Below are 12,979 nucleotides of genomic sequence, written 5' to 3'. Positions count from 1 at the left end.
TGTGTGCGTGCACATACACGCATGCACACACATGTACAACACACTGCTACTATCCAAATATCATCTCCCAATTTGTGGTTGAACTTTCACTGTCTTTATTTTTTTTCCTCTGATATAAGAGTTCTTGTTTCTGATGAAACTTTATTTCTCTTATGGTCTCTGTCCGTGTATCAGGGTAGAGAGATTGCACTCCCAATTACAAACCTTTCGCTTTTAAAGTACTCCAGGAAGTTATTTTGTTTTATTTTTATCTTGCCCACTTCATAATCTGATGATGTAAACCTCTTGCTGCTGTGTTCTATTCATGAATTTAACAAGGTTTTCAACGACAACTCATCCATTAGACCAAATTAAACTTACTCAGAGCTAAGTGCATCAACTTACTGGAAAGCTATATATGTCACCATTGCAATCCCCAGGAAAATGGAAGAGATCCCACATCCTGTGTATGTTATAATCACTAATATCCGTTCGTTCACTGCATCCACCGTAGACCTGGACAAATCCTAGAATTGCAATATGGAGTACTTTATATAGTTATCAGAACAAACTTTGACGCTTCTGGTGCTCACAACCAGGTGGCTCCCAGGACATACAGCCACTCTGTGAGAGCTTCTCTACAGTCAGAGGATGGGATTGGGCATGTGAGAAGACCAGCCACAGTTTGACCAGGCCTAGTACAGCTTACTGTATACAGAGCATGGAGAGCCATCAGCAACACTGAAAGAACATTTAGTCCCTGTCATTAACATGTTCGCCACTTGAAAATATAACCAAGCTAATGGATTTGAATTGGGGACGCAAAGTGAATCATTATCTGAACCGAGCGTTTGGGAAGAGAAAATCCACAGCTTTCATTAAACACTTGTTGTTCTAATGCCTCATAAGAAGTTGGGGCATTTTTTATAAAAGCCAGGAAGTTTTCAATTAGAAGGAATTTATGCCCCTGCTGGGGCATTTTCCAGCACCTAGAGATGTTTTTTGGTTGTGACAACTAAGGAGGATGCTAGTGACAGTGACTGGGTCAGGGCCTGGGATGTCGCTGACCATCTTCCAATGCACTGTTTACCATACCATAGAATTATGTGTTCTAAGTATCAATAGTGTTAAGAGTAATCCTACCTTCTAACATTCGCAACTCAGAAGAAAGAGCTAAGTTCCAAGCAAGTCAGACCCCTCAAAGCAAAACTGCAAAACTACTTGTTGACAGAACTAGAACCTGAGCATTAGACTTTCGATGCCTGTTATAAAGCTCGAGCCAGGTGGGGGTGAGCCAACCAAAATTCTCACAATGTGGATTCTAATACGGTGAATAAAATGTCCATGGGGAATATAAAACATACTCAAGTCAGGTGTGGATGGGCATCCCTATGCAACCAGTACTTGAGAGGCTATGCCGGGAAGATCATGAGTTCCAGACCACCCTGGGCTACCCACTGACACTGCGTGCTATCCAGAGCTTCTTATTTGAAGAGTGGGCCTTCATTTTCTTAAGAGAAATATAAGCACCTGTTTCGATCGTCTCCATTTTAGTAAACACAATGGGAGGAGAGCCATTCTTTTTCGGCTCACATGCCATTTTTCATTATTTAGTTTACATGTACATTAATAGTTAGAACCTGCTAAAAGTTGTCAAGACTCCATTGAGGAGTGATAAAGAGACAGCTCACCATTAAAACTCCAAAGTGGGTGAGGTGGTTACACTGACAGATTGTGTAATTTACGTTGCTTTCCTTTACTTCACAGCCTGATGAATTCCATCCACCTAGCCCATCTGCAGGGGACAGAAGGGAATTTCAAAGCAATTTTACTTTTCTCAGAAATGCTTAATTTTTCATTATATGAACCATCCAAACGTGTGTTATAATTAGCACTGTTTGTTAAGACAGCAAGATAGAGATACGATTGAACAGCAAAATTAAATTACATTTAATAGGCCAAATTGACATGTGTGTCAGGGGTGCAGGGTGGGAGGGGGCTTTGTAAATAGTCTAACTTCTTCTTGTCACTCACTGCTCCTGGTTCTGTACCACACCTCTACAGATTAAAGCAGATTCTAATCATGAGCCACTATTCCTGCCACCATGCTGGAGACACGTGTTATGTAAGTGGCCAATAGAATAAACAGACAGATCTGGAAGTTTCAGAAGGACCTTGACTTTTGGAATATAGGCCACCACTTAGCCAACTCAGGCATTTATGTTAGAAACACCCAGAAACTAAATGGGCTCACGTGATCATGGTCTAGAGATGCTTTCGCCCCGTTAGAGCCTTGGGTTCTGCAGTTTTTTGAGGATGGTAGTGCATCAAAAGATTTATCTCAGGACAGGTATCCAGGTGTGAGCAGAACTGTCACCATGGGATAATGCTATAGATTCCAGATGTTCTAGATTCCCGGCATAGAGAGCCAGAGGCAAAAGGTCTCCTGGGAATGGGAACAACTGCCACGAATCAACACAGGAACCAAATTATCAACAGCTTGTCACTCTATAGGACCATTTTTTTGACAGACTTGGGGGGAGCCAGGGGAGGACACATTATTTCTGCTTGTCAGAAAAAGGTAGTGTTCTGTTCCCTAAGGAGCTAAGTACAGAAAAGAATGTCTCTTTTCTCTCAGATTTCTAGATGGGAAAAGTACCCAAGCAGAGCTCCCTAGGTAGAACGTTTCTCACCACCAGCCATGACATTCCTGGGAGAGATTGGTTGTGTGGGAAAATTCTCTAAGATTTGGCATTAACACTAGAGATTCCAGTGGAGGTAGCAAATCTAAGAGAAAGTCAGTCAGGAGTAATCACACCCAGCACCTTCATAGATGTGGTTATCCAAGCAGAAGGACTTTTCAGGATTAATGAAGAAGTCTCATCTCCTCAATGAGATAATTAAAAGATTGGGTCCCTTAGAGGGCCTACCCAAGGATTCACCATCATTAGAAAAGACGGGGAGAAAGTGACTAGTGATATTCTCTGTAAGAAAGTACACCTAGGGCTGGAGAGAAGGCTCAGTTCTTAAAGGCTAGGCTCACAACCAAAAAGATAAGAAAGTACACCTAAAGAGGCAGGTGATCGCTCCTCAGCCCTCTCTCAATAGTTCACAGTTATTCGGCACTTCTAACTATATTTTTTCCAATCTTGCTTACCCATAAGTTGAGTTATTTTTGTAATTTCTATAACAAATATCTTACCAATATGAATTTTCTTAAATTTCATGCCCTAAAACTCATAGAGGGTGTTTGGTCCTGTAGAGTGCTCTGTGAGGCCCGATTAGATAACAGCTGCACAACAAACCCTCGGCCTCCACCACCAAACAGGTCACAGTCTGCTTCTATAAATACTTACGGTTGGTGTCAAAATCCCAAAAGGCACAGTAAACTTGATCATAATTCTGCAAAAATGAGAATTACAGCTAAATAACTTTCTTTGTAAGGGCTCCTGCACAGCAATAATACACAGAAGTGTTTTTTCAAGGTTGTTAGCCAGTGGACACACAAGCATGCAACATCGGAGCACATACACACACCCACACACTGAGAGGAGAGAAAGAGAGAGATCATTTATGACTTGGTTTTAAGTCTTACTCCACCTAGCTCTCGAGTTAGAAGTAAGAAAATAGCATTTCACTGTATGGCATGTGCCATTCAGTAGCATTGGGATCTGTCGGTTGGTACAAGACCCTGGGAGAAGCTGTAGGGAATCAGTGAGAGAATGGTGTATGGTAGGTGTTCTTTATGAGGCTTTGGAACTGGGGACTCACAGCTGTGATCATCCTTTTTTTTTTTTTTTTTGGTTTTTCGAGACAGGGTTTCTCTGTAGCTTTGGAGCCTGTCCTGGAACTCCCTGACCAGGCTGGCTTCGAACTCACAGAGATGTGATCATCCTTTATGGACACATGATTGAGTTGCTTCATCATTAAGCCTGTTGAAGATTCCTAAAATTTCCCGAGCTCCTCCAATCTCTGAGAGACTGGAGGTAAGGGATAATTAATTCCCAGACATAATCTCAGAGTCATAGTCAAAATTGAGAGATCTTAGCCACCTAACATGTTTTATTTTCAATCTGGTTTTTGAATTTCCTGCTCCACTCTCCCTTCTCTTTAAGGCTAGTGGAAAATCTGTTAGACCATATGGTCTCTTAGACAAGGAATGAAGGAAATTATTAAAACTCCACACTGGACACATATTAACATCAAAGAGTAAAACAGTAACTCATTCTTTTACTAAGACTGAATTTGATCATTTTAGTAAGAGAAGCCTTATGTTTTTCCATGATTATCATTTTAATCCTTTGATAATGAATACATGTTTTAATGTTCTTCACGGAAAACTAAAGAATAAAAATGTTATTTTCAATGAAGGTGTTGTTTGTCTCACTCAAAAATGAATGAAATTCAATGGCTTTTACTGTTACAACCAGAGATCTCCTTAGTTATCGTCTTGCTAGAATGTCCACTATTCATGATCCCTTGAGAATACAGCATTGTTTCTAGAAATTCCCAATTATAACATTCTTCTGCTAACTGGAGTTAGAAAAATCCTCATAAAGTCTTTGAATTGAATGTTAATTGACCTTTTGTTTTCGACAGGAAAACCACAGAGGGATCCTGTTTGGTTCCCAGATGAAAATAGATATATTACCCAGTTTCCTTGAATATGCTTCAGAATGATAATCACTGGATCATCCAAGTTTTGAATTGACATATTTGAGATGCTTGCACTCACAACGTATGTCATTAATGCAGTAGTGATGGTTTTAGCCTGCAGAAGAAACATAAAAGTCCTAAATGTTTAATTTCTTATATAATCATTATCAGTCTAGAATCGGTGATGTGTTACATAGTTTTGGCACAGAAGTGTGGAGAAATCACAATCTAATAGTGAACTTTCAGAGTCATTAAGTTCACCTCTTCACATAAGGCACAGTGTTTGTTTTTTTAAAAAAAAAACTCGAACAATTCATTAATTTATCCATCCATCCATTTAGAACAAATCTATCCAACCAACATTGGCTTTGTACCAGATACTTAATATTGCCCTTGCGACAAAGTAAAATATCCTCTGCCTTGATATTGCTCCAGGTCTAAACATTTCACAGTGTAATTTGGTTCTAACTCTTGACCATCCATATAAGATTTTCTGATAAGGAATCCGAATCCATCATGTTAATTACAAGTCATTTCATGGTCTACCCCCCCCCATAGGAGAAGGAAGTAGGTTTATCTACACCGAGCTTGAAATACATCTTCAAGGATAATCATCTGTACTCAAGACCACAAGCTCTGAGTCGAGGTCCAGACATTATAGCCCAGCATGCCTTGCTCAGTCTACTATGCAGCAGGTATTGCCTCTTTGGGCTCCTAGGATTCAGATAGTTGGCTAAGTGCTTTCCCCATGTGTACGCTTCAGCTCTTGCCGACATCGCATGGCCATTGTTATTCAACTGAACTGAGGCTTGGGTAGGCTTAATACCTGTATGTACAAAGATCGCATAGCCAATGAGTGGCAACACAGGAACTTTGACCTTGTTAATTAGAGAGTCTCGTATCCCTACAGATACGTTGATTTAAAGGCAACAAACTAAACTATAGTTGTAGAGATATGAGATCCTTTCATTAGCAAGGGCAAAGTTCCAAAGGCCAAGACTCCAGAAGGCCAGTTAGCTGAGTGATTGCCTCCCTGTTGCATATATGAAAGCTCAAACAGGCTAAAGGAAGATGGAAAGAAATTGAATAAAATTCTTTAAAATTTTTCTAAGAAAGCCTGATGTTCAGATGACATCCATTGAAGCGCCTAGTGGACATGGTTAAAAGATGCCACTGGGAAAATAGTGTGCAGTAGCTACTCCCTAGTCAACTTAAGCACTTGAGTAACTAACCATGAATGTGGTCTTGGTCAACTTGGGAGTGCCCTACTTTATGTTTATGACCATTTTTGTTCATCCTAAACAGTCGTGTGATGGTTACTATTGTAACATGCCAGGATCTAGACTCATACAGGGCATGTCTGAGAAGCATCATTTATATTGGCTTGACCTCTGGGTATACCTCTGCGGGATTATCTAGATTAGGCTAATCAACAGACCCCCTCTAGATGTCAGTGCCATCGTTACCTCAACTAGGAGTCCGGGAGTGAATAAAAAAAGAGAAATCTAGCTAAGCACCAGCAGTCATTTGCATCTCAACTGCAGACACTATGCAAGCAGCTTTCTCAAGCCACTGCCGCAAGGATATCCTTACTATGGTGGACAGTATCCTCAAACGATGAACCAAATCAACCCTTCCTTGCTTAAGTTCCAACAATTAGGAAAATAACAAATACACACTCTGGTGACTCAGTGTTCCTTTCTCTTCAGAGTTCCCTGAGATAGCCTGCTAAAGTGGAACACCATCAAACCATGATGGGGGTAAGGTATTACTGACACTCAAAAGCCTAAGGGCTAGCCTAAGCCCTTTGGGTCTTCCAAAGACCTTCTCTTCTCTGGGCCATTGGTAACATGAGGAAGGAGGGATAGACCAGATGACCTCTAACTATCCTCCAATTTAGCTTAAGGGATACAGTTTTCTGCAGCCAAAAGACCAAAGGAGGAAATATCCATAGGGACCCACTGAACGAACCTCTTCTCTGGGTTCATGTTTCTCACCTACAACGCGATAAGCATGGAGAGAGGGGAAATCACTTCTCACTCCTCTAGCCTCGAGTTCTGCCTGTTAGACCTCTCAACATTTGCACAGATGCTTCCTCTGTGTCAGCTCTCTTCACTCTTCATTTAATTCTGTGGCCCCTTCCCAGCTGAGATCTCCCCAACTCAAGTGGCTCCTGCTCTTCCATCTCCTACAGTCCCAGAGTCCTTGTGCCACAGTGTGATGGCTCAATGCCTTTGCTCCTCCCTGAGAGCTGTGGCTGCCAAAAGGAAGGAGGAGACACAAGATGTTCCGGAGTCGGGGTAGTCGTAACAATTTCTAAAGGAGGAGGTTGCAATGCCTGTCAAGATTTCGATCAAAAGATGTTAGCAGAAGCTGTGTAAAAACTAAGGCTGTGGGGCCTGGGCACTGAAGAGGAAGGTAGGTAGTTACAGGGTAGCATGTCTTCGTTCATGTACTCCTCAGTCACCAGTGACACATGGCCCAGGCTCATGTCCCGCTTTTAGTGTTAGAAACTTCTACTTTCTGTTCTCTTTTATTGGGTTTTGCTGTTGCTGTTTTTGTTTTTTTAATGGGAGGGTTGTTTTTGTTGTTTTTGTTTTTGTTTTTTTGAGACAGGGTTTCTCTGTTGCTTTGGAGCCTGTCCTGGTACTCACTTTGTAGACCAGGCTGGCCTCGAACTCACGGAGATCTGCCTCTCTCTGCCTCCCGAGTGCGGGGATTAAAGGCGTGTGCCACCCTAAGTAGCTTCTGTTCTCTTTCAATTCACTGCCTTTTCCATGAGAGCAGGCCCCTCCCTCTCCCTTGCTTAACACTGCAGCCATAGCACTCAGCACCCAGCACCCAATGCCATGAAAGATACAGAGTAGCACTCAGCACCCAGTGCCATGGAAGACACACAGTAGGAATGAAATGACTATTTGCTGGATGAATAATTTATTGAATGACTAAAAGAATGAATCGTATCACCTTCAGCAAGCGCCTTCGCCTTTCTGGGTCTTGGTGACCTCATTGGCACAATGAAGATATGGGACGCTTTGAGTTATAAGCGCCCGTCCAGCTCTGCATTTGATACCAAGCTGGTTCTAACCCTTCTTCATCTGGCACTATGACGTCTGCAGGCTAATTTTGGCGAAGGTCTTTAGTCTATTTCAATGGAAGGTGCTAGCGAATCAAAATTACTTATTAAGTGTGAAATCTATGCAAAGCAAGTTTATCTCCTATTCTAAGAGACAAGCACAGCCCTGTGAAGGAAGGAGGGAAATTAAGACCAAAAATAATGGCATCTCTGATGATACAGAGCAGTGACGAGAATATCAAAAGGTTCGGACAGCTAAGGAACACATTTTAAATCATTATTGCAAAATTTTGTTCACTAATTTTTTTCCAGGGTACAAAGAAGAGAGAGCAGAGTTATTAATTCTGGGGAGGCATCCTGGGTGGGATTTAAACCAAACCTACAGGAACAAATAAAATTTGGCTGGATAGAAGAATGATCACAGTACGCCAGGGAAACAGAACGCCTTGCAAACGTATTCCGTTCTGATGTGGTACACTTAAATTGCTACACTAAAAGTATTATATTCTTTTTAGACCAGTACAATATCCGCCCCCCAGTAAATTTGTGAATGTTTGGCCACTAAGAATTCATTCCTTTGGATAATTCCTTAGAAATGCAAGCAGACCTGAACAAATTAATGTATTAACTTCAAACATAGGAACTTTGGGATTGGGAAGATGGCTTAGTGGCTAAGTTCTTTCTGTGCAAGCAAAAGACCATTGTTTGGATCCCCAGAAACCCATATAAAATGCCAGCAGAAATGGTGGACAGCCTGTAACTCCAGCCTTGGAAGGCAGATACATGAGATCCCCAGACTAGTCACATTGGCAAGCTCTGGGTTTGACTAAGAGACATTACCTTAAAGAATAAGGTGGAAGAACAATGGTTCTTGACATCATCCTCCGGCTTCCACATGCCCACATACACATGTGAATGTGTAGCCTCCACATATGGTGGGCTTACCTGCCTGTACACACAAACTTGCATGAACCTGCATATACACACATGCACATGAACACACACACTGATCTCAGAACTTTCTGTCCTTAGACAGCCTGAATTTGATCCCTAACTATAGCACTGCGTCACTGTGTGGCCTTGGGTGAAGTTATTTGGTGAGCCTCAGTTTCCCTTGAGAAGTTAATGAGGCAGGAAGCATAAATCGCAACAACTAAAGCCGGATGTGGTGGCACATGCCTTTAATCCTAGAACTCAGGAGGCAGAAGCAGTAGGATCTCTGATACCTTGGTCTATTAGAAAGTTCCAGGCCAGCCAGAGGTGTATGATGAGAGCTTGTCTCAAATAAGTAGTACTCACTCTCGTGAAGCTCACGCCAGCTCTGGCTGCTGTCATCTTCCCAGCACAGTGAGACAGATGGTCACAGGCAGAGACCCAATCCCATAATAACAACAACAATGAAAACATTTACTCAGGGTGGGATACCTTGACCAGACTTGATGCAGGGGAGCGGGGCCGCCTCAACTAGATGTGCCACGCCTGCTGACTCCCCTTGGGGGAATGGAGGATGGGGCGGGGAGGAGGTGATAGGGAGTGAGAGGAGACATAGGAGAGGGAACTGTGGTTGGTATGGAAAATGAATAAAAAAGAAAAAAAAAGAAAGAATTTAGTCTGTAGTTAGGATGTGCCAGGCAAATCATGAGTACTTTACAGATGTTAACTCCTTCAGTCCTTTAACAGGTCCATGATGTCCTGTTCTTAGACTATTTCACGTTACAAGAAACTACGGCATACAGAGCTTGAATCGCCTGCCAGAAATCATACAGGTAGAAGACAGCAATGTCGGCTTCAAATCCTAACAGGAGCCTCACCACAATTCACTTAAGGAGAGGTTTAGATCACGCAGACCTAGAAGCCATGAGAGATGGAGGAGGGACTATTAATAAGCTGAAAGGCAATCTCTTCGGGAGAACATGCTGTTCTTTTCTAGCTTTGAAACATTTTAAGGCCTCTGTTTGGTCACCAGATAACCCTTAAGGTCCCGTCCAAAGCTTCGGAGCTGTGAAAATTCAAAAGTGTAAAACATCATTAAAGTCGATGTTGATTCATGTGGAGGGCCAGGGGTTGTGCTGAAAGACTTTGGAATCAATCAGAGCATATTCTAAAATAAACAGAACATCATGAAAATAGCAGAAGTTCGTAATTAAAGTGAGTCAACATGTCAGTTCATGACAGTTACCAGAGGCAAGAACTTACCTTAAAGAGTGAAGTTTGGCCAAAAAAATTAAACAAGATAGTTTCTAAGCCGTTAACAGGAACTTTTTCTCCCAGCGATTTAGGCAAATATATGGACGCCAAAGCCCTTTTTACAGGGATACTGCCGAGGAACATCTGCCAAGAAAAATCAGGAAATGAAAGCCAGAGTCCTCACCCATCACAGTAACCAATTCAGAATTCCCACAGGGGGCTGAAGCTGAGGGATGGGGCCTGGCTCCATGGGCTACCACACTTCCTATACATCCATACACCAACCAACGCACACACACACACACACACACACACACACACACACACACGTGCACACACACTGTTCCTTCCAAAGTTCTCTCCCTTTCACCTAAGTCCCGCACTGGTGGTGAAAAGAAGAATTAGCAAATTAGGTGATTTTCCAAATGTTCAGAAATAAAGGCGAGTTGAGACATCAGGTTACCATCTCCCGTGTAGTTCTGAAAACAGACGCAACAACGAACCTTGCAATATTAGGCACAGTCCACTGAGCAATGCTTCCACTGAAAGTGAGCCAAGGAAGTCAGCCTTTAGCCTTTAGCAATTCTGCTAGAGACTCACGGTGAGAAGGATATGCTTGTTTCATTGGGAACATAAATAGCATTTGCTACACACTAGACCATTTTTGAGAATGAAAACGGGATTTATTAGAAATTACACTTGGACTACAATCATAAACCTGGATCTTCCAGGCAAAAAGGGGTGTATGGGCACCTTACTTGCATTCTTTTTTAATATCATAATCAAAGTTGAGAAGTATGTTTTAGTAGGATATTAGTAAACAGTCTCAGGGAAGCAAAAAGATCATAAGGCAAGGAGGTAACTGAACAAAACACAGGATTTGAAGCCATATTTTCCCTACTATCCATGGTGCTGCTCAGTGAGCTATAACCTAGTCAAGTATAGAGTAAGGGAGGTATGGATGGTAGTGTATAATGTTTGCGGAGTAACTTGATGAATGTAAAACCCATATGGACTTTCTAACACAGAGGACCCATACTTAGTTGATGACCTTGTAGGTCACGATTTAGCTTCAGCCTATAGGTAATATAGGCTGAAGATGTGACTGGAGCTGATGGTCTGTTTATCCACTGATGCTTATACTGGAGACTCCATATGTAAACAAGGAGGTCAACACCTGTTTCTAGTATAGCTAAATAGCTCTTAATGGATGAGGATTTTGCTGCATCTAATAGCTATATAAACTGACAGTCCTTTGAAAGCCCGGGAAAATGAACGCTGGCAGATAGATTCTGGAGCGGAGGAAGCACTCAGAAAAAGGTAAAAGCGCAAGGTGAACTATTTGTTTTTCAGCTGTTCAGCTGATGTTGGGCTAAAACTACTACTGTTTTGAAGGGCATCTGAAAATGTTGCTAGAAAAAAATCTACTCCTTCCTATTGTGAAGAATACGAAGCAAAGGATCAAGAGAGCGACAGGACGGGGAACATATGGGATGGAGAGAAGTAAAGTCTGCACAGACTATGCTTCTGGTCGCTGAATCCAAATAAATATCAAGGGACTCAACTAAGATTTGAACTGCCGTCCAGGACATGGAGTTTACTTTGATTCCAGACAACTTAATTGCCTATTATAACCAAATCAACAGCTTTAGGAGAAATATATTAGAAATTAATTTCCACATAATAAAATTCACAGTGTTCAGAATGCAATCCAAATTTTCTGAATATATGGAGAAAGAATACATATAATCCACTTTTTAACTACAAAGACAAATGACGGAGAACAATCTTGAAAGGACCCAGACACTAAAATTAACAGAGAGAACTGGAGAGGTTTGCTTAAGGCTAGGCTCACAACCAAAATTGAAGTCAACAGACAATGATTTTAAAGGCTTAAGTACAGCCTGTGCCCTGGTATTTGAAATAAAATGTACTTTCAATTAATGCAAAGAGAATGAATAATACGAGAAAAGCAGAAACAATAAAACAATAAGAATAAGAAGGATATGAAGAGGAAAAGAAAATTCTAGGATGGCCATTGGAGTATTCTGGTTGTACTAAATGAGTGCATCAGTTATACGATAATAAGAAATGCTACTATTTTGAGATACATGGATAGAGATCATCTCATCAGAAAACAGATAATAAAATGATTGAAAATATGAACAGAAGTCAGGTGGTGGTGGTGCATGCCTTTAATCTCAGCAGATGGGAGGCAGAGGGATCCCTGTAAAGTCAAGACCAGTCTGGTCTACAAAGTGAGTTCCAGGAAAACAGGAATACACGGAGAAACCTCATCTCAGAAAACAAAGCAACAAAAAACTGAGCAGAATCTCAAGGACTTTTGAAGCAGAATTAAAAGGTCTCATATACATGAAATTGGAGTCTCAAATGGACAGATAACATGGTAAGAAACAAGATCTGAAGAAATAATAAATTATTAATTCATGAAACTCAGCAAATCCCAACAGGATAAATACAACAAAAATGCACTAAAGCACATAATAGTCAAACTGCAGAAAAATCACAGAAAATATTAAAAAGCCAATAGGTGGAATGATATATTTCATATTTTATACAGAGAAATAAAATTTAAAGGATACCAATTTCTCACCAAAAGAAGGTTAAGACTAGAAGAGAGGGAGAGATTTTCAAAACATGATGGGGGGAGGGATCAAACATCCTTCAACAAATCAAGGGAAGATGTTTTCAGAAAATTAAAACTAAGACAAATCATCACAACACCTGCCTGGACTACGAGATAGGCTAAATGATACTTGTGATGCTAAAGGCATAAGATGCTGGATGGAAGTCTGCTCTTCAGAAAAGGACAGCAAATAACCAACTCAGTAAGTACCTGACTAATAGGGGAAAACCCTTTCTCTCAACTCCTTTAGCATCATGGCAGATGTCCTTAATCTCAGAATTTAGGAGGCAGAGGCAGGTAGAGTCTATTAGTTCGAGCCCAGCTTAGGCCAGTTCCAGGCATCCAGGGCTAGATAATGAGACCAGATCTCAAAAATCTCAGATAGATAGATAGATAGATAGATAGATAGATAGATAGATAGATAGATAGATAGA

General features: G+C 41.2%; 1 protein-coding gene across 1 annotated transcript in view; it reads right to left on the bottom strand.

Annotated features, from left to right (window-relative positions):
• The window catches only part of Adgrg4 (adhesion G protein-coupled receptor G4), a gene marked incomplete at its 5' end in the record, with an annotated part of 87,877 nt that overhangs the window by 20,085 nt on the left and 54,813 nt on the right, over positions 1–12,979 (bottom strand). The window contains 5 exons of the mRNA XM_026784696.1: positions 385–506; positions 1,671–1,774; positions 3,336–3,381; positions 4,631–4,750; positions 9,908–10,042. Coding sequence (XP_026640497.1) covers positions 385–506; positions 1,671–1,774; positions 3,336–3,381; positions 4,631–4,750; positions 9,908–10,042 — 527 coding nt within the window. The remainder of the gene's footprint in view (positions 1–384; positions 507–1,670; positions 1,775–3,335; positions 3,382–4,630; positions 4,751–9,907; positions 10,043–12,979) is intronic.

Source organism: Microtus ochrogaster, chromosome X (genome assembly GCF_000317375.1).
Source record: "Microtus ochrogaster isolate Prairie Vole_2 chromosome X, MicOch1.0, whole genome shotgun sequence".
Taxonomy (NCBI): domain Eukaryota; kingdom Metazoa; phylum Chordata; class Mammalia; order Rodentia; family Cricetidae; genus Microtus; species Microtus ochrogaster.
This window is presented reverse-complemented; position numbering and strand designations above follow the sequence as displayed.